Source organism: Leucopleurus acutus (assembly GCF_964270905.1).
Source record: "Leucopleurus acutus genome assembly, chromosome: 1".
Lineage (NCBI taxonomy): Eukaryota > Metazoa > Chordata > Mammalia > Artiodactyla > Delphinidae > Leucopleurus > Leucopleurus acutus.
The window spans coordinates 36,482,687-36,503,355 of NC_139142.1; the positions used below are offsets into that span (position 1 = coordinate 36,482,687).

The following is a 20,669-nucleotide window of genomic DNA, read 5'->3' on the forward strand; positions in this document are numbered from 1 at the left end:
CCCAGCTTGACCAGCAGGAAGTCCCTCTGCCCATCTTAAGGCGCCTGGGGTAAGGTTCCTCCTGTCCTATCAATGCTGTCCCCACAAGTTCTGCTCCTCCGGACCAGTGCCCTCTCTCTGGGGAGTCTGGGGGCGCCGGGAGCCACTCATGTGTGATCTTCGTGGAGCCCCTTTGCCCTGAAGCAGCCCCTCGCCAGGCCTCGCTCGGACTCCCTCATCACGCTTTGCCTGGCTTGTGTGTTCCCCTAATGGGTCAGATCACCTCCAGGGAGCCCCGACTTCCCACGGAATCAGTGGGAAGGTGGAGGAGAAACGAAGAGATCTGCACTGGGGGACCAAGATGAGAGGGACAAAGGGGCCACGAAGGGACAGGGGGGAGCGCATCACGTGCAAGGGTTCAGCAGTCCCCTGAGGGGCGCTGGCCCAGGCTGGACCCAACATGAACACGGCCTCAAATGAGCACATCAGCCCCAGGGCACACGGTCCCACAGGCCCCCTCTCCTGCAGGGAGCTAACTATACCACTGTACAGGGATGGACCACCCTTCCCCACCCTCAGAGATCAGACCCTGGCCCACGTGTCACAGCCCACGAGACCAGGGACATCCGGGGCTCCTCCCCAGGCCCTGAGATGGGCCTCACAGGCAGAACATGGTGCATGTCAGGCCCGCCCCATACCTGTTCAGTGCGTAGATGCTTTCTATGTTCCCAAAAAGGGCACTGACTTGCTCCGGGTTCAGCAGCCCAGGCGTGTCAATGATCTTCAAGAGGTAGTCCTGCGTGGAGTGAGGCGTCAGGGCCCAGCCCCCCAGGCACAATCCTGTCCCTTCCCGTCTTCCCTCTTCTCCCCCAGCCACACCTCATTTCTGTACTGCATGTTACAGCTAGGACACAATTTCACAGACATCACCTACTGTACTGGGTTGGATAATTCCCCCTCAAAATTAATATCCACTTGGAACCGCAGAATGTGACCTTATTTGGAAATAGAGTCTTTGCAGATGTAACGATTAAGGACCTTGAGATGATACCATACTGGATTTAGGGTGGGCCCTAAATTCAGTGACTGGTGTCCTTATAAGAGGACACAGAGAGACACAGAGAAGGCCATGTGAAGACGGAGGTGGAAACTGGGGTGATACATCTGCAGGTCAAGGAACACCAAGGGTTGCCAGCAACCTCCGGGAGCTAGGAGAGCCCTGGAACGCACTCCCCCCCTCAGAGCTTCCGGAAGGAACCAACCCTGCCAGCATCTTGATTTTTGACTTCTGGCCTCATAAACCAGGACAGGATAAACTAATGCGCCTTAAGCCACAGTTTGTGGTTGTCTGCTAGGCAGGCCTAGGAAATGAATACACCTCCCTCCGCAGGGCAGAGAGCTCCCTCACACAGTCACCTCGCCCAGTGCGCCTCCCAGTGTGAAGCACACGTACATGGCCCTGCATCTTCAATTTATAGATGAGGAAACTGAGGCTGGGCGCTGTGGGGGTGGTTTACGCAGGTGCCCAAGACCCCGTAAGCAGGAAACAACAGGGCAGGAATCTGGGCGCGGGCCGGGTGGGGTCCAGAGCCAGTTTCTTCACTGCGGTTCAGTCTCCACTAAGCACAGTTGTCCCCGCTCCCTATCAGGGGTGCCTACGCCCTGAGCATCTGCGGGAAGTTCTGCTGGCCCAAGCTACTGATCGGACCCCAAGTCATAAGGCAGCGTGAGCAGCCAGTGGCTTCCCGGGGCCAGAGCCGTGAGGCCTCCCCACTACTCCATGGGAAGCACCTCCTGGAGACAAACATGTCAGGGACAACTTTCCTTCCCTGGGTGGAAGTAGGTTTATGCGCGAGAGCTGGGCCACCCGAAGCCAGAGGCCAGCCCCAGCCCCAGAGGAGAGGGTGGTCCCCGCCCAACCTTAGCTCCAAAGCCCCGCGGGGGTCGAGGGGGTGAGCCTCACCTCTACGATGCTGCGCAGGTCCTGCACGTACGTGCGCTCCGTTTCCACGATTTCCCGCACTACTCGACCCACGTAGCTGAGCTTGTGCGCAGGCGCTACCGACGCCCGGCTGTTGAAAGGGGACAGGGGGCCCCTCATGCTCAGCCAGCTGCTGGAATTGTTGCTGGGGAGACGCCGGCCGCGCGGGGAGCCGGCCCCGTTCTTGGCCGAAGCCTCGGAGCCGCTGGGCTCCTCCATGGCCCCGCGGCTGTCACGGGAGGAGCCTGACGAGGAGGTGGTGGAGGTCAGGCTCACGGGCCGCTCCTGGCTGCCATCTTGGTGGAGCGAGGCAGAGACGGGCATCCTTGCATTGCTGCCTGGTGGGGGCGCTCCAGGGAGGTTCTGGGCGGGACAGACAAAGGGCAAACCTCTGGAATCCTTGCAGAAACAGAAAGTAAAAGGGTGGCTGCCAGGGGCTGGGGAGGAGGGAATGGGGAGTTAGTGTTCAATGGATACAGAGTTTCAGTTTTGCAAGATAATCAAAGTTCTACGGATGGCTGGAGGCGATGGATGCACAATAATGGGAATGTACTTAAGACCTCTGAACACTTAAAAATGAGAATTTTATGTTATGTGTATTTTACAATTATAAAAGCAACAGCTCGGAATCTCAAGGAGGCCCCTGCCTTCAGACTGTATGAGCATCTGCAAGGATGCCCAAGTGACATTCCTGCCTGACTGCAACCGCTCCACCTCCGTCTTTCCCACGGTGGACCACATCCAGTAACAATAAAGGGCTCAGAAAGCTGAGGCCCCAGAAAAGCAGAGAGGGCATCTCTGCCAGAGCAACGGTCCGGGGTGCCTTGTGATGGAACCCGAAGCCCAGTGCCTCTGCTCCAGCAAAGTACCGAGCTTCCCAGAGCCTCAGCTTCGGCCGTGCCCCCGAAGATGCAGTGACCTGCTGGATGTACAGCTCTGAGCCTGATGCCCAGCACAGAGCAACGGCTCCATAAACCATCAAAACAGTGATAATAATGGCAGTTGTCAAAAAGCACTTCCCGGGGCTTCCCTGGTGGCGCAGTGGTTGAGAGTCCGCTTGCCGATGCAAGGGACACGGGTTCGTGCCCCGGTCCAGGAAGATCCCACATGCTGCAGAGCGGCTGGGCCCGTAAGCCATGGCAGCTGAGCCTGTGCTCCGCAATGGGAGAGACCACAACAGTGAGGGGCCCGCGTACGGGGGGGGGGGGGGGGGGGGGGGAAGCACTTCCCAAGTGTCCACCTGTCAAGGATCCGGCTCTTAACAATCGACGTGCCAGAGGGTAAGATGCTCCCCAGGATGGCAGAATCTCTGGGGCCACCAGGGGCTTCACCATGAACCTGAAACCTTCTGGATACTGACGGAGAAGGCAGAGGAGATGATACAAAGGCTGAACCCACATTACCCCCCCTGCCCCCAGCTCCAGCCCCCTGTACAGGTCCCTGACTCACCCTGGCTCCAGGGGCACAGGAAATTCCCCAGGGCTGAGCCACCGGTGAGTCTCCCTAAGTTCCCTTCAGCACAGCTAGATCTAGATCAGGGCAGCACAGCAAGCAGGAAACTGTTCCCAGGTGAGGCAAACATAGCCTCAGGTGGACTTTATTCCCTAAGCAGATGGTGTGGCTCACAGGCAGGCCAGCCTGGAGCAGCAAGTCTGTGAAGGTGGGGTGGTGGCTGTGGGCTTTGGGAAGGTCAAGGACGCTCCAGCCCCATCCCAGAGCGCCAGAGCTCGCCAACACCACTTTCCAGAATGTTCACTTGATTGCTGTTTCCACAGGAAAAATGTTCTAGAGCATCCCTCTCACCTCTACTGCCCCAAAGACTTCCACCTCCAGTTCTAAGGATCAGAAGCTACTAGATCACAGGCTAGAGCTAGGAGGAGAAGGGTCTAGAAGGTACCATCACTCTGGCAGCCTTGAATTTGCCCCCTGGTTTTCTGTGCCTGTGCCCCAACCTGGAACCAGTGTCCCTACCTGTGCCAGCGCCCTTGGGCTCTGGCTTTGGCAAATGTTCTCTCTGCCTGGCCATTACTTCCTCCCCATCCACCCCACGCCATACGGCCCCCCAACCTGTGTCACTTATACCAACCCTTGGGTCTCAGAAGCCACCCCCCATACATCCCCAGAAACCAAACCCGGGGGCCCCTTCTATGTACTCTTACAGAACCCCAGGGGTACCCCTATTGTAGCACGCTCTGTGTGAGACCCCCTGCCCTAGGCTGTAAGTGACCTAAGGGCAGGGGCCTTAAAAGGTGATCTGGCAAGTGGATAATGTACTACTACTGAGCTAAACTCAGGAGCACTGAGACCTGTCTGCCTGCACGCTAGCCCAGCAAGGACCCTCTCAAGCGCAGCAATTTCTCACTGCGGGTCTCAGCTGGGGGACGGGGTCACCTCCGAGGTGCTCTATGTGAGCCTCTCATTTTGCAGATGAGGACACAGTGGCAGCACTGGGGCCAGTCCAGAGTTCTCCCTCCCTCCAGGTGCAATGAAAGGACTAATTAACAGGATCATCTTGGTGAAACTGAGCATCTCAGAGGAGAGCCCCTTGGGAAATGCAGCACCACTGCTTTTTCCTACCTCCTCAAAAGAGCCTTTAAGATTAACCAGCTAGTCATTTCTACCCACCTGTGGCGTGTCATTTCAGCACAAAGAGAGACAAAGACTCAAACTCCGCCCCAGCCCTTAACCCCAGCCCTGTGGGACTCTGGTGTCCTTCAAGGCACGTGCACTGTCAGGCACACCGCAGCCCCTCCACCCCTTCTCCCCCTCAGCCCCCCAGGCCTGTCAATCCCAACTAGAACAATGGGGTAGGGACTTACGACCTAAAACCTTTCCCAGATCAAACCTGGGATCAGTCAGCCCCTATGGGGATGCTAAACGGAAAAGGCCCAAGTCCCTAATGGATTTCACAGCTGGTCAGGTCACGGCCTTAAAGTGAAGGATTAGTCACAGCCACACACCCCACACACACACACACACTCTCAGGGAGATTTCTCTCTAAAGGGTACCTTCTGAGGGTCACTCTTTAGGGGCTCCGTTGCCATAGGGTGCAACATAAGCACACTTCAAAAGCCCAGGAACTAAAACATCTTTTCTATTTGGAGAAATTTTCTCTGGTTGCACACGGACATCTGCCTGCAAACCAAGATCATGTTTTCAAAGTAGTGCCCATGCCCAAATCCTCCTGGGGTTAAAAGAAAGCATAATGACTAACAGCTAAAAATGTTCCAAGTGCTGTAGACATAACAAGACCTTTTTATCTCATAACATTTCTATGAGGTCAGTACTATTATTATCCCCATTTTACAGATGCAGAAACTGAGGCCACAGAAGTAGCATGAGGTAGAGCCTGGATTTGGACTCAGGCACTCAGGCTTCAGTGTGCATGCTCTCCTGCCCCTGCCCGCTGCTGGCTGCCTCCCTGATGGATTTCACAGCAGCTAGAACCGCAGCAAAGGATTAGTCACAGCCCTGGATGCCATGGCTTTGCCTCAGCATAAGCCACGGGGGACATATTAAGACATAAAAGTCAGGGCTTTTAACATGACATTTCACTTATCCCACAAAGGCCAATGGAGGTTAAAAAAAAAAGAGAGAGAGAGAGCCTTAAATAGCCTTAAGATTCCTTAAGGCTATTTCTAGACCTCCTACTATGTGACATTTGCCCATTTACCCTTTCCTTGGAACCACGTAGAAAAATACAGATTCCAGGTCAAAGGACTACAGGTCATGGAGAGGGGAAGAAGCACGAGGGCATAGGGATCGGACTGTAACTGCTCGGATGATAAGAGAAGCCCTACAGTGACCAGGAGACCTAGGATCATGAGGCTCTCGCTCTCTCCCCCGCCCCCTCTCTCTCGCTCTCGCTCTCGCTGGAAAAGAACAGAGACCCAGAAAGGGAGGGATGAACAGCAAATGGGGCAGTGAGAGCAGACAAGGCAGAGTCCAAGTGGGACTGTTAGCAGACACCATTAGACAGAGAGGGAAAAGGGACATCACACCTAACGTGAGTGCACTCTGGTCCTAAAAGCCCAATCCAACCATTACTGTGTGTGTAGTTCAGGCTCCCAGAGACGGCGGAAGCACCGGCCCACGTGTTCCTGGGCGGAGGCAATCTTTCCTTCCTCTCCACGGAGCATCACCCCATATGGTAAGATTCACCCCAAAGCCAAGATTAGAACTCAGGTCTTCAAACTCATCTTGGAAGACACTGTCCGCTGGGGCAGTGCGCGCCGAGAGAAAGTTAACAGACAGCAGTCAGATGTCCACGCCCACCCCGTTCCGTCACACTAGTGTCCAGTTCCCTAAGTATCGCTCCGCAGTGACCTCTTCCATCTTTCAACACAAATCAATCCAGTCAATCATCAGTCAGTGAGTCAGTCTTCTAGAAAACTCTGTATCTCCCACACCTGGGAAGCTCTCTTTGATAGGGTCCTGTAAGACCTTTCTGATGGTCCCAATAAGCTGCTCAAACACGCACCTTTAAGGGTCGGGGCACAGGAGAGGAAGGGAGATCAGTTTCCTTTTTTTTTTTTTTTAATAACTTTTTCTAAGTTTAATCCACACCCTTCCTCCACCCACACCTCTCCAGGTTATTGGCTCCACCAACGGGGACCTTCCCTGAACATCCCCGGGCAGGAACGCAAGCAGGCTGCAGCAGGCCCCTTGGATTCCCAGCACAGCTGACCGGGGCCAAGTCCCACATCCTCCTCCGCCCCGCGAGGCCTCAGCACCGTGCCCCCAATCTGACCTAGCCTCCTGCCTCCAACAGAAAAAAATGACCATCCAAACCCCACCATAGCCCCCATGTTCCGTCTTCAAGCCTCTTGTCACTAAGGCTGTAGGACCCTGCTCCCTGAGCCCACCCCCAGCTTCAGGAAGAACGGTCCCAGAGGGGAACTCACCTGGAACCTTCCGGAGAACCTCTGCTTCTCTGGTCCTAGGGAGTACCCAGGGCTCAGCAACACTCCCTTCCGGCCCTCCCTCGGGGGCTACTGGGCTGAGAAGGCAGGAGACCGGGAGGAGGCTGTGCAGGCCAGCGCTCTGGAGACGCCCCAGAAAACATTTTGGTTCGGAGAGGCTGGGTCCAGGTGCGGAGGCGGCTGACGTCATCCTTTCACCTACCCCGCTTTGCCCCACACCCAAGAGGCGGAGCGCCACACCTGCTCTGGAGGTGGGCGGGGACTGAGAGAGGGGTCTCCCCCAAAGGCAGCTGCTCCAAAGTACAGGGAATCACCAGGTACCGGCAAGCAGGCCAAGTCCTTCCCTGCTCGGGGGGCTGCACGCTGCGCGGCCCTCCTTCCTGACCTTCTTTCATCTCCCAACTACCGACACCTGCTAGATATTCCAAAGGCTCTCCAAACAGGGGCAGCCACAGGCCTCTGACTTTCCCCCTAACCCCTCAACTGCACTGTCAGGATCTGCTCAGAGAGGGTACCAGAAGGAAGCAACAGAGAAAAGCTACAGCTTTTCCAGACAAACAAGGCGGGAGCAATGTGAACTTCCACAGAGATCTCACCCTGAGATCCTGAGCCCAGCTGTGCCACACACACACACACACACACACACACACACACACACACACACACACACACACACACACACACACACACACACACACACACGCCCAGCTCAGCACCACTCCAGACACACTGCTGCCCAGCGCTGTCCCCACAGAAGCTGGGCTCTCTAGGGTCTGTTCCTACGGCTCCCCCGGCCAGCAGATGGTGAGTAGAGCTGGCTGAGGTCATACCAGCTGAGGACACCTCTCACCACACCATCGAGGCTTTCCTGGGGATGGGGAGGGTCCCTGAGAGGGTCTGGCCTTTGCCCCTCTCCTTCTGACCCTCCTGTCCCTCCCCAGAGACTCAGGGGCCCAAGGCCCTAAGCACCCTAAGGGAGGGCAAGGGAAGGCTCCCTAGGGACTGACTGTGTTCAGTGTGAGCAACGTGGCTGCCACAGAGGCTGTGCAAAGTGTGACCAGGGTTTCTGGGCCACCCAAACCCAGGCCAGCTGGCTCAAATTCATTTTCCCTCGTGAATTCCTTTTGCCACCACCCAGGAATAGCAGGGGCCACCAAGTGTGGTGGAAGGAAAGGCTCTGGTTGCCAATGGAGCCTTCCCACCTGAATTCTGGGAGGGAGTCTGGACACACAGACTGAAGTCCAAAAAACTCCCTCGGCCTAGCCTTGGAAGGAAAGGAAAGCCCGTGGCATCTTGTTTCAGTGGGAGGACCACTCACCCACACCTCACTGTCCCCACCACCCACAAGCTCAACCACTGCTCATGTTGCTTCTCAAACCTGGAAGGTGTCCTAGACATTCTCTCCCTACACAAATTTGGTCAAATCATCTCCCTCAGAAAGGCCTCCCCAACCATCACCAACCCATCCAACACACACACTATTGCAGACTGAATAATGCTTCTCCCCCAAGAATATGCACATCCTAATCCCTGGATATAAGGAGCCTATGCACGTTACCTTATATGGCAAATGAGACTTTGCAGATGTGATCAAGTTAAGGATCTTGAGATGGGGAAGATTGTCCTAGATTATGTGGGTAGGTCTGATGTAATCACAAGGGTCCTCATGAGAGGGAGGCAGCAGGAGTCAGAAGCTGATGTGACAGCAAAAGCAGAGGGACAGAGAGTGAGAGGTTGGTAGATGCTAGGCTGCTGGCTTTGTAGATGGAGAAAAGGGACCCCAAGTCAAAGGATCTAGGCATCCTCAGGAAGCTGGAAAGGACAAGTGAACAAATTTTCCCCTGGAACCTCCAGAAGGAACATAGCCATGCAGGCCCAGACTGACGTCTGACCTCTAGAACTATAAGATAATAAACGTGTGCTGTTTGAAGCCACTAAGTTTGCAATTTGTTACAGCAGCCATGGGACACTAATACACATGCACTTCTTTGAACTCTAATGAGCCTGAGTGTCACATAAAGCACTGGTCCTTGGGGGCTCTTATGTGCAAGTTTTCCTTCCAGACTAGATAATAAAACCCAGTGGGCTGGGCCTTCTTTCACCCCCAGAAGGCAATGCACACACACTAGATGCTCAATAAATTCCTACGGGATTGTGCCTAGAGCACTTCACCACTCCCACAGTCAGGTGAAAGATAAACAGTAGTCAAAGTCAAGACCTGAGCCAGTTCCTCCTAGTCTAATGAGTTTCCACATTAGTCACTGCCAGCAAGTTTCCGATCCACCAAGAGGCACGCAGGAGCAGTGACTGCTCGTTCACCCCAGCAGTCCCGTACCCTAGCCCCAGACGAGGGGCTGGAGCAGGGGTACGGCTGCCCTGCCGTGCCACACATTAAGTGACCAGCCACAAAAACTGGGAGGAGGGGAGAGTGGCCAAGGGACCACTCTGCAGTTTGGAGAAGGGACTACGATAAAGTGGCCCTGCAGATACCCCAGGAAAAGCAGTCCACCAGGAGGTTTCACAGAAACACGTACCGAAGGCAAATGAGAATAATTACCGTTGATTAGAAATTGCTGTTGCTCTCAGCCAGGGTAGGTCAGCCTGCTCCCAGCACAACTTGTAACTGAGAAGGAAAACGACACAGAGAGAATGTCCCCAGAAGATGGAGGAGCTAAAGACTGCTAGAAATCACTGACACCTCCAGTGTTCCCAGAGACCCTACCTCTCTCATCTCTAGGTCAAAAAGGCTCACAGGACCACCCCTCCTTATCAGGAAAACTCAGGGACCCAACGCTACAAATTAGCCATCTAGTTGCCCCCCTCTGCCCACTGTAGGGGCTGCTTGTTTGGAGTCCTCTCGGCTTGAACCACACTTTCAAGAGTTGCAGCATTTACTATTGCAACAGGTTCAAAGGCATTGGAGAATCTCAGCTGGAAGCAAGTGGGAACAGAGGGACCCACTAGATCTGAGTTGTCAGAAGAGAAGGAGAGAATGAGCAAGTACGTGAGTACGTGGGAGTCCAGAGCAGAGGTTAAATGCACTAAACGGATTCACAGGCATTGCAGTCAGGCAGATGTGGTTTGAACCTCAGCTCCTCCGTTTTGCTGGCTGTGTGTGGCCTTGGGCAGGTCACTTGACCTGACCAAGCTTCAAGTTCCTCACCTGTAAAATGAGCACAGCAGTACTACCAACCTCACTGGTCTCCAAGATTGAGATGATACAGGTAGAGCAATTTGTACAACTGACACACAGTAAACCCCCCATAAATGGGAGCGATGAGGACGATGGATGAATCACTATTTGCCCCACAGCACCAGGACAAGAGATTTTTCTGACGTGTGCCTAGAAAAGTTGACCCACATCTCAAATCAATAGTAAAGATATGGGTTAAACCTGGTGAACCAGCATGACCTAACCCTCCCCTCCCCACCCACCCCACCAATCATCCATCATCTATGATCCCAACATACATTCGGACCATGATATTATAAGGGCAAACATAAAGCAATTCGGCTGGAAAGGAAAAAGTCTGATATCTATGCCCCACAGAAGGTCAAACCAGAAGATGAAGTATGAATGAGTCACAGTCCTTTGCTGTAGCAGGCAGGGCACATTCCTCAGGGTTCCACAGGTAGAGACCGGCATGTTCAGCTAGGAGAGGAACAAAGCCATGGGGCACAACAGGCCTGAGGAGGGACAGAACTGAAGGTGATGTGAGGCAGCAAAAGCACAAAGAAGTGATCAGTAGAAACCATCCTTGACACTGGTCCTTGGGTTTTAAAGAAAAAACACAGTCCATCTCCAGGGTGGACATATGGGAGAGCCAGCACGTCACAAAGACATAAGGTACTGGGGAAAGCCCCATTTCCTAAGTCACAGGGGATATCAAAGAGGGCGAAGCAGCAGAATGTGTATGAACAGCCCTGGGACTCCAGCCAGCACAGCTCAAAACCAGTGCTAGCTCTGCTCCTAACTCGCTGGACGACAGGGAGCAGGGCAGTGAGCCACCTGTACCACAGGGTCTACCGCTCATTTAGGGATTAGCACTGCTGGCCCGTCCCAAGTCATGAGCTTCAGAATTCACTGAACCACAGATTCAAGCATCTACTTTGCACAAGGACATTGCAGCCTTGTGGGTGACACAGAAATGAATCACCCACAGAGCCCACTCCCAAGAGCTGATATTCTACCAGGAGAAACGAGACAAGCACATCAATAACAAATGAAAGCAGGGACTTCCCTGCTGGTCCAGTGGTTAAGACTCCGTGCTTCCACTGCAGGGGGCACGGGTTCGATCCATGGTTGGGGAATTAAGATCCCACATAATAATAACAAAAGGAAGTAGAGGGTGGTGTTGGAGCCATGTGGGAGGTCAAGACAGCCTCCAGTCTGGGAATCACTCAACACTTCCAAGCATGAAGCTAGGCCCTAGGGATATTGAAAGGAATAAGACACTGCCCCTCTGTCTTTGAGGAAGAGAATTCTAGAAGGAAAAATAGTCATATCTGGGGAATTCCCTGGCAGTCCAGTGGTTAGGACTCTGCACTCTCACTGCCCAGCTTCAATCCCTGGTCAGGGAACTAAAATCCCACAAGCCACAGAGTACCAAAAAAAGTAATAATAATAATAACAAAATCATAATTTAAAAAATAGTTATATCAACAGATTATCCACAAAGCAGTGCCTCAAGTGCTGAAACAGGAGTACACATAAACTCTGCTGACAGAAGCGGGGGGACCCGGCAGCTTTAAAGGAGGTGAAGTTTTAGCTGAGTCTTGACTGATAAGTAAGCTTCTGCCAGGTGAAGAATAGCTCTGAGGGCATCTGGTGCAAGGGTGGCAGCATGGGACAGTGGAGTCCCGAAAGGACCTGGACCACTCAAGGACCTGGGGCGTCTGGCAGCAAGTGGCGAGGCTGGAAGGCAGGCCGAGGACAGACCTAAGGAACTGTGGGGAAGGGCACACCCAGGCCAGGCCTGGAAGAACCACCACCGAGACTCCAGGAGACAAGGTGTGAGAAACTGCCCTAAAAAGGTACAGACCGCCAGGTGGGGCTATGGCCTCAGGGATCTATACAGCCAGCGTGTTCATGAAGAATCCCGAGGCCCAAGAAGGTGCTGACTGTTTACAGAGAGCTTCAAGGAGGAAAGAGACAGTCAGGGAACATATGCTAGAAAGAAGTATGACACCTATCCCAACCCCTGTGAAGGGGGAAGAAACGCGGCCCCCAATAAATGTGGAGATATGAACCTACACATAAATGCAATGCTCCTAAAAGCAGGGGGAGAACGCCAAGTCTAGGAACTGAGATACCAGGGCTTAACCAGAAGGGAATCTCCCACTGTGATTCTGGAACAGCAGCTCCCAGCTGGCCTGGGGGAGCAGTCAGTGTACATCTTACCACCTGACGGTTTTTCCCTTCCCCAAAGTCTCACTTTCCCTCCCCAAGCAAATGAGAATTAGGCAGGCTCCCCCAAACGCACCTTGGTCTCCAGTTCCAAGCAAGAGCACCCAGACCCGGAAAAGTGCGTAAACGTGAGCAGCCCCCTTTTAATGAACTGCTACCATCAGTCATGCACCCTGGTCCTCCCTGGCCCTCGGGCACAACAGCAAGAGAAGAGCTCCGACCAACACCTCCTCTTTGCCCTGGATGCTGACCTTGGGCCTGGCACCCGACCCAGACATGTTAGGAAAGTGGATTTTCCAAGTCAGAGCTTACAGTCTCACACAAGGTCAATTCTCAAAGGCAGCCAGCCCTTTGGAGAGCAGGGCCTCCTGCACCACCCTGTCCCCCAGGGATCGCTATCCCACTGCAGGAGAGAGGGAGAGGAGAGGGCCCCTCTCCACCCCACAGCACCTGCCCCCACCCCCCAGGTCCCTGCCTTCCCTTCTAAGGGGCCTCAACCAGGGAGGCCCGAGAAAACTCATCCAACCAGTTCCCTGGTGGGAGGAGAGCAGCTTTCTCCCTCAGCTGAGAGGTTACACAGACCAGACTTCAGACAGGGGGGGCAGCTGTCACCAAACCCCAGATTCTTGGACGAGCGGGGACACACATGGCATGGAGTGGCATGGCCCAGGCAGCAGAGTCCTGCTCCTGGAAAATCAAGGCCTTGATTCAGGGCTGAAAGGCAAGCCGAAGCAGAGTGGCAATCTGCCCCCTGACCTCCCTGCTCCTGCAGCCCAGAGCTCTGCAAGTGGTGGGCACTGCCCTGGCCTGGGCACCAGGGAAGAGACAGGGTGGGTGGGGACGAACTTCCTTTCACCTGCTCCACTGCCAGCCCTTGATTTTATCCAAAATAACCACCCTCTGTGGATTCTGAGAAAAGGAAACTTCAGGAAGAAATGGGAGATCAACTCTGCTTTTCCCAGTACGTGCTGGGTCCCTCTAGGAACAGCCCCGTTCTCTCACCACACAACTCCGAGTGTTCAGAGATCAGAAGCCCCTCCGAAGCCCCTCGCAGAACCACTTGCAATCGCCTCTAAGAGGAACACAGGATTATCTTGCTCTTACCGGGCCTCGATGGACAAATCCACTGGAAGAAGCCAGGACAGGATTAAAAAGAGACCAACTCTCCTACACCCATCCTTAGTTTCTGAAGCCCCAAGGGAGACATTTACCTTTTGCCCCAAAGCCTGTGGCCAGCCAGATTTTTCACAAGAGAGTTTGGCAAGACTTGGAGGCCTGGAGTTGGGATAGTCCTGGTCATGCCCCACTCACACCCCATGGCCTGGCCCAGCCCGGCACCTACCGCTTTTCTCAAAAGGGCTCCCGTCCGAGCACCAGGAGAGCCGCGTGGGGCCGGGGAGCTCCATTCTCCCTAAGCACCAGCAGTCAAGCAGTTAACAGGCTTGGGGCGAGCACAGAGCTGCCACCAACAGCCTTGGGAATTAAAGCGCCCGCCGCCTCCTGCAAAACCTCTTCAATAAACGTCCTATTCAGAATCAGTTGCGCGTGTGGGTCATACTTTCTGCATTTCTTTCATTCCTGACTCCTGGGGGGCCCCTAACAGAGGAAATGGAGCTTCCCACCCCAACTCAGCAGGTCCCTGGCTGGGTGAGGACCCAGGTCACAGGCGGGCAGGTGAGAGCCGCCAGCCGCTGAGGACATGCAAATATCTATAGCAATTAAAGTCAGGGGACATTAACTGCAGGAAGTCAAATACTGAAGACACTTGAACAAAGCCAGATCATTCAGCAGCACAACAATAACCCATTTATGCAGCTCCTCCCTCACCCCAGGACCTCAGAGCCTGAGAATATTAACCCTTACAACAGCCAGGGGCAGAGGGGAGGGGCGGCAGGCAAGGATTCGGTATTATTTCCCCGTTTTACAGATCAGGAAACTGAGGCACAAGTGGCTCCCAAGGTGCCGGACTGGAATAATATCTACTAGCATTTTATTAGGGATTGTGCTAATAAACAGGCATTGTGCTAATAAACACATTCTCTAGGAACTCTCCTTACCATAACCATATGAGGCAGAGTCATTTACTCACTCACCGAAAGCTGTGCAGCAAGGCAAGTGGGAAAGCCAGGGTTTGCTGGAATTGCAGTCCTTGTCACCATTCCCCAACCCCAAAACCAACGGGGCCAAGAGGTACAGCCAAAGACGAATGGAAAGCTGCCATCCTTAGCCCACATCACGGGAACGCCCACAGGCACTTTCTGCCCTTTTACAAGTAACACTATGATGCTCAGACCAAGTTCCTACAGTATGGGGCAACCTCAGAAGGAGGCCAAAATGGAGTCACCTGGGAATTCGTAACTTGCAAATAGATCCCTCCAGAAACCACTTATGTGACGGCATGTGACCCAGGGGCCAGCACGCAGATTGCCTTCTCTACCGAAAGCTCATAGCAGGAGCGCTAATCTACACAGCAGACTCACTGAGTGGGCAAGCGTCCTAACCTATTTTCTGTGTGTGATGTCTTCTTAACTCAATCACAGCCTCCTAAAGGTAAGGACCAGACCTTCCCAGGGTTTTGTGCATTTTCTTCCCCCAGGGCTTCTGGCACTCAAATCCCTACTACTGATTTTAGCAGCTGTGGAACTCATGCCAGAAGAAGGCTGAAGCACACAGGATGGATTGTATTTTCTGGGCTTTTATAATGGGAGAAGAAGACATCTCCAGTGGAGGTCCAGAAAAAGGTTTGGGGATGAAGAGGCAAACTGTTCACCTCTGCTGCCTGGTCAGACTCAGCCCAGCTGAGAGTTGCGGCATCAGGGCTCAGATGACTTCCATCTAAAAACAGGACTACTCAAGCCCACTCAAATTTATGGACAGTATAAACCACATGCCAGGTGCTGGGGACGTAGCAGTGAATAAGACAAATCCTTACTGGGGATTTCCCCAGCGGTCCAGTGGTTAAGACTCTGGTGCTTCCAATGCAGAGGGCACGGGTTCAATTCCTGGTTAGGGAACTAGGATCCCACATGCCACGTGGGGTGGCCAAAAAAAAAAAAAAAAGACAAATCCTTATGATCATGGAGCTTACATTCCAATATGGAGGAAGGTCACAAAAGATAGACAAATAGCTAATATATTTCTGAATAGAGATGCATTAACATTGATAAGATAAAACAGAAGAAAGGCAGTAGGACTGGGGGCTGGAGAAATTTAGGGAGGCCTGGGAAGGCTCTGAAAAGGTGACTCTTCGGCAGAGACCTGTATGACAGGAAGCAGCCAGACATGCAAAGTTCCTCTGCCAGTCTTTTCCTCTACCCCACCTCAGCCACTCACCCACACATTTGATATGTCCTAGACCTCATCATCACAATAAGTGCAGACCTCCAAAATACCTTGCTTTTAAGCATCCCACTCTTTGCAACCCAATGAAGAGATCAGTATAAAAATTACAAACCACACAATAAAACAAACCATGACAAGCGAGTCAGAAGATGGAACAAACTGGTACTCCAAAAGCTAGAAATAAAAGAAAAATCTGAAAAAGACTTTGAAAAAGTACTGAATGGAAATAAAATACAGTTGACCTTTGAACAACACGGGGCTTAGGGGCACCAACCCCTCACACAGTAGAAAATCCGCATATAACTTCACAGTCAGCCCTCTGTATCCACAGTTCTGCATCCGCGGATTCAACAAGCTGCAGATTGTGTAGTATTGTAGTACATATTTATTGAAAAAGATCCACATACAAGTGGACCCACGCAGTTCAAACCCAGATTTTTCACGGGTGAATTGTATACAATATTGACATTTCAAACCCAATAGGTACGTTCAACAGAAAATCAAATACAGCTAAAGAAAGAATTAGTGAAATGGAAAAAAAAACTGAAGAAATTATCCTGAAGTAGATGCAAAGAATAAGAAAATATAAACACTAAGAGACAGAGGTCCATAGAGTTCTATAGGAAGAAAAAGGAAAGAATAGGGGAGAGGCAATTTTCAAAGACAGAATGTATATGAATTTTCCAGAACGGAACATAAAACATTTGTCCTCATATTGAAAGCACAAGTAAGTTAAATTTAAAAGAAGTTCACATTTAGACACATCATCCGTAGTATAAACGCAGAACATCAAAGACAAAAAAGAACATCTTAAAGGATTATAAGGAAATACCATGAACAACTCTATGCCAATGAATTAGATAAGTTAGATGAAATTCCTAGACAAATCCTTAGAATAACATAAGCCAATGACTGACTCAGGAAGAAACAGAAAATCTGAAGAGACCTGTTAATAAGAGACTGAATAATTTTTAAACTTCCAATAAAGAAAAGCTCAGGACTAGATGGCTTCACTAGTGAATTTACCAAACATTTAAAGAATTAATAGCAATTCTTCACAAACTCCCCCAAAAAACAGTAGAGAAAGGGACACTTAACTCATTCTATGAGGCCTGTTATCAAGACCAAACAAGATATCACAAGAAAAATAAACCAGCTACAGTCCAACATCCCTTATAAGTGTGGCTGTAAAAATCCTCAACAAAATACTAACAAACTGAATCCAGCAACATATAAAAAGGAGTATACACTATGACCATGTGAATTTATCCCAGAAATGCAAGATTGGGTTAACATCCAAAAATCAATTAATATAATTTTAAATATTAATAGAATAAAATATAAAAACCACCTGATCACCTCAATAGACCCAGAAAAAACATTTGACAAAGTCTGACACCCTTCCATGATAAAAACACCACACAAACTAGGAACAGAAGGGAACATCCCCAGTCTTACAAAGAACATCTACAAAAAACCACACAGGCGTTTCATCTTAATGGAGAAAGAAGGAATGCTTTCCCCCTAAGATTAGGAATAAGACAAGAATGTCCCCTCATGATACTTCTATTCAACACTGTACTGGATTCTAGCCATGAAAATTAGGCAAGAAAAAGAAATAAAAGACATTCAGATCAAAAAAAAGAGGTAAAACTATCTGTATTCATAAATGACATGATCTTATATATAGCAAATCCTAAGGAATCCACTAACAAAATGATTAGAACTAATGAAAGAGTCCAGTAAGATGGCAGGATACAAGATCAATACACAAAAAATCATTTCTACTCCTATATACTAGCAGTGCACAATCCAAAAAATGCAATTAAGGGGAATTCCCTGGCAGTCCAGTAGTTGGGACTCCACGCTTTCACTGCCAAGGGAGCAGGTTCAATCCCTGGTTGGGGAACTAGGATCCTGCAAACTGCATGGTACAGCCCACCCCACCCCCCAAATGCAACGAAGAAACAAAACAATCCCATTTATAACATCAGCAAAAGCATTAAAAACTTTGGAATATATTTAACAAAAGGAGTGTAAGACTTGTATACTGGAAACTATTGAAAGAAACTAAAGACCTGAATAAATGGAAGGACATCCCATGTTCATGGATCAGAACACTTAACATTCTTAAAGTTAGCAAAATTGATCTACAGACTCAATCCAATCTCTTTCAAAATTCTAGCTGGTATTTTTGTAGAAATTGACAAGCTAATCATAAAATTTGTATGGAAAAGCAAGGGAGCCAGAAAAACAATCTTGAAAAAGAACAAAGTTGGAAGACTCACAGTTCCCAATTTCAAAACCAACTACAGGGCTTCCCTGGTGGCGCAGTGGTTGAGAGTCCGCCTGCCGATGCAGGGGACATGGGTTCGTGCCCCGGTCCGGGAAGGTCCCACATGCTGCGGAGCGGCTGGGCCTGTGAGCCATGGCCACTGAGCCTGCGCATCCGGAGCCTGTGCTCCGCAATGGGAGAGGCCACAACAGCGAGAGGTCCGTGTAACACACACACACACACACACACACACACACACACACACACAAAACGACTACAAAGCTATAGTTACCAAGGCATAAAGATACACATATAGATTAATGCAACAGAATTGAGAGTACAGAAATAAAACCTCACATTTACAGTCAATTGATTTTTATTAAGGGTACCAAAACTATTCAATAGGAAAACAATCGTCTTTTCAACAAATGGTGCTAGGACAACTGTATATTCACATGCAAAAGAATGAATTTGATATCTAGTTCATACCATACACAAAAATTAAGTCAAAATGAATCATAGACCTGAATATAAGAGCTAAAACTATAAAACTCTTAGAAGAAAATATAGGGGTAAATTTTTGTGAACTTGGGTGAGCAACGGCTTCTCAGATACAATAGCAAAATCACAAGCAACAAAACAAAACAAAAATAGATAATTGGACTTCATCAAAATTTAAAACTTGTGTTTCAAAGGGCACTATAAAGAAAGTGGACCAGATCATTTCACAATGTATACAAATACTGATGGAATCATTAAGTTGCACACCTGAAACCAATAATGACATATCAATTACACCTCAATTTTTTTAAATTTTTAAATTAAAATTTTTAAAAGAGAGAAAAAAGAAAGTGAAAAGACAAATCACAGAATGGGAGAAAATATTTGTAAATCTGATAATAGACTTGTATCCAGACTATATAAAGAACACTGACAACTCAACAATAAAAAAAAATTTTTTTAAATGGGCAAAAATTTGAATAGGTATTTCTCCAAAAAACATATATAAATGGCCAATAAGCACAAGAAAAGATGCTCAATATCATTAATCATTAGGGAAATGCAAACCAAGACCACAACTAAATCTACTTCCTACTCACTCTAGGATGGTTAAAATTAAAACCATGTTCAATAACAAGTAATGGTGAGGATGAGGAGAAATTACAACCCTTGCACATTGCTGGTAAGAATGTACAATAGGGCTTCCCTGGTGGCGCAGTGGTTGAGAGTCCACCTGCCGATGCAGGGGACACGGGTTCGTGCCCCGGTCCGGGAAGATCCCACATGCCGCAGAGCGGCTGGGCCCGTGAGCCATGGCCGCTGAGCCTGTGCTCCGCAACGGGAGAGGTCACAACAGTGAGAGGCCTGCATACCGCAAAAAAAAAAAAAAAAAAGTAAAATAGTGTAGCCTATTTGGAAAACAATTTAGCAATTCCTCAAAAAGTTAACTTGTAAATAATCATCTCCCCATAGATCATATAGAAGCTAGGGGATCTATATGCTGCGTACAAAAAGTTGTACACAACTGTTCATAGCAGCATTATTTATAATACCAAAAAGTGGAAACAGCTAGAATGTCCATCAACTGATGAATGGATAAACAAAATGTAGTATACCCATACAATGGAATATTATTTGGCAATAAAAAAGAATGAAGAACTGATAACATGCCACGACACGGATGACTCTAAAACATTACATTAAATGGAAAAGGCTAACAGAACTATATATTGTATGAACTCATTACGTAAAATGTCCAGAATAGGCAAATCTAGAGAGATAAAAGTAGATTAGTGATTGCCTGGGGCTAGGGGATGGAGGAAATAGGAAATGATTACTAAAGATACAGGGCTTCTTTTAGGGGTAATAAAAATGGTTTAAGATTACATAGTGGAGAGAATTCCCTGGTGGTCCAGGGGTTAGGACTCCAAGCTCTCACCCAGGTTTGATCCCCGGTTGGGGAATGAGGATCCCACAAGCCAAGCAACAGGGCCCCCCGGCAAAAAAAAAAAAAAAAAAAGATGCGGGGATGGGGGGGGGTTGCACAACTCTGAATATATACTAAAAACCACTCTACATGGGTGAATTTAAGATATGTGAACTGTATCTCAATAAAGTTATCAATCAAATCTTAATAGTAACAAGTCAGCAGGAAAAGCATAGACTGTTCAATAACTAGTACTGGAAAAATTGGCTATTGCTCTGGAAAAAATAAAATCAGTTCCATCTTACAGGGTTGAGTGGTTCTCAACCTTGGCTGGACATAAAAGTCACCTGGGGCATTTCATAGCCACGCCTAGGCTCCACCCTGAGATATTTTAATTTTATTGGTCTGATCTGAAATGAGGCTCAGACAATCGTACTTTCTTAAAAAGCTCCTCATGAGGCTTTCCTATGTAGCCAGAGTTGAGAACCATTGTCACATAAAAGAAATACATTCCAGGTGAATTTAAAATGTAAGTGTGGAAGCAAAATTTAAAAAGAAAATAGACTAAATATGTTTCTGTAAAATCAGAGTAGGAAAAGATTTCTTGAATAAGACGCAGAAAGTATGAACAAAAGACTGGCAAATCTGGCAACATTAAAATTAAAACTTCCCTATGAAAAATGACATTAATAAAGTTAAGACAATCCAGAGCTATATGTAATGAATATAACCTACAAAAGATTATTTATTATCATTTATTTAGCATACATAAATATATATATATATACTTTTTAACTCCTAAAAATCAACAAGAAAAGAAAATGGCAATTAAAACT

General features: G+C 49.4%; 1 protein-coding gene across 3 annotated transcripts in view; it reads right to left on the reverse strand.

Annotated features, from left to right (window-relative positions):
• The window catches only part of PLEKHG3 (pleckstrin homology and RhoGEF domain containing G3), a 42,451-nt gene that overhangs the window by 13,534 nt on the left and 8,248 nt on the right, over positions 1 to 20,669 (reverse strand). For all 3 annotated transcript variants that reach the window (XM_082848062.1, XM_082848063.1, XM_082848061.1), the window contains exons 2-3: positions 1,943 to 2,323; positions 678 to 775 (exon numbers count right to left, since the gene is read on the reverse strand). In XM_082848062.1, coding sequence (XP_082704188.1) covers positions 678 to 775; positions 1,943 to 2,284 — 440 coding nt within the window. In that variant the 5' untranslated portion in view covers positions 2,285 to 2,323. The remainder of the gene's footprint in view (positions 1 to 677; positions 776 to 1,942; positions 2,324 to 20,669) is intronic.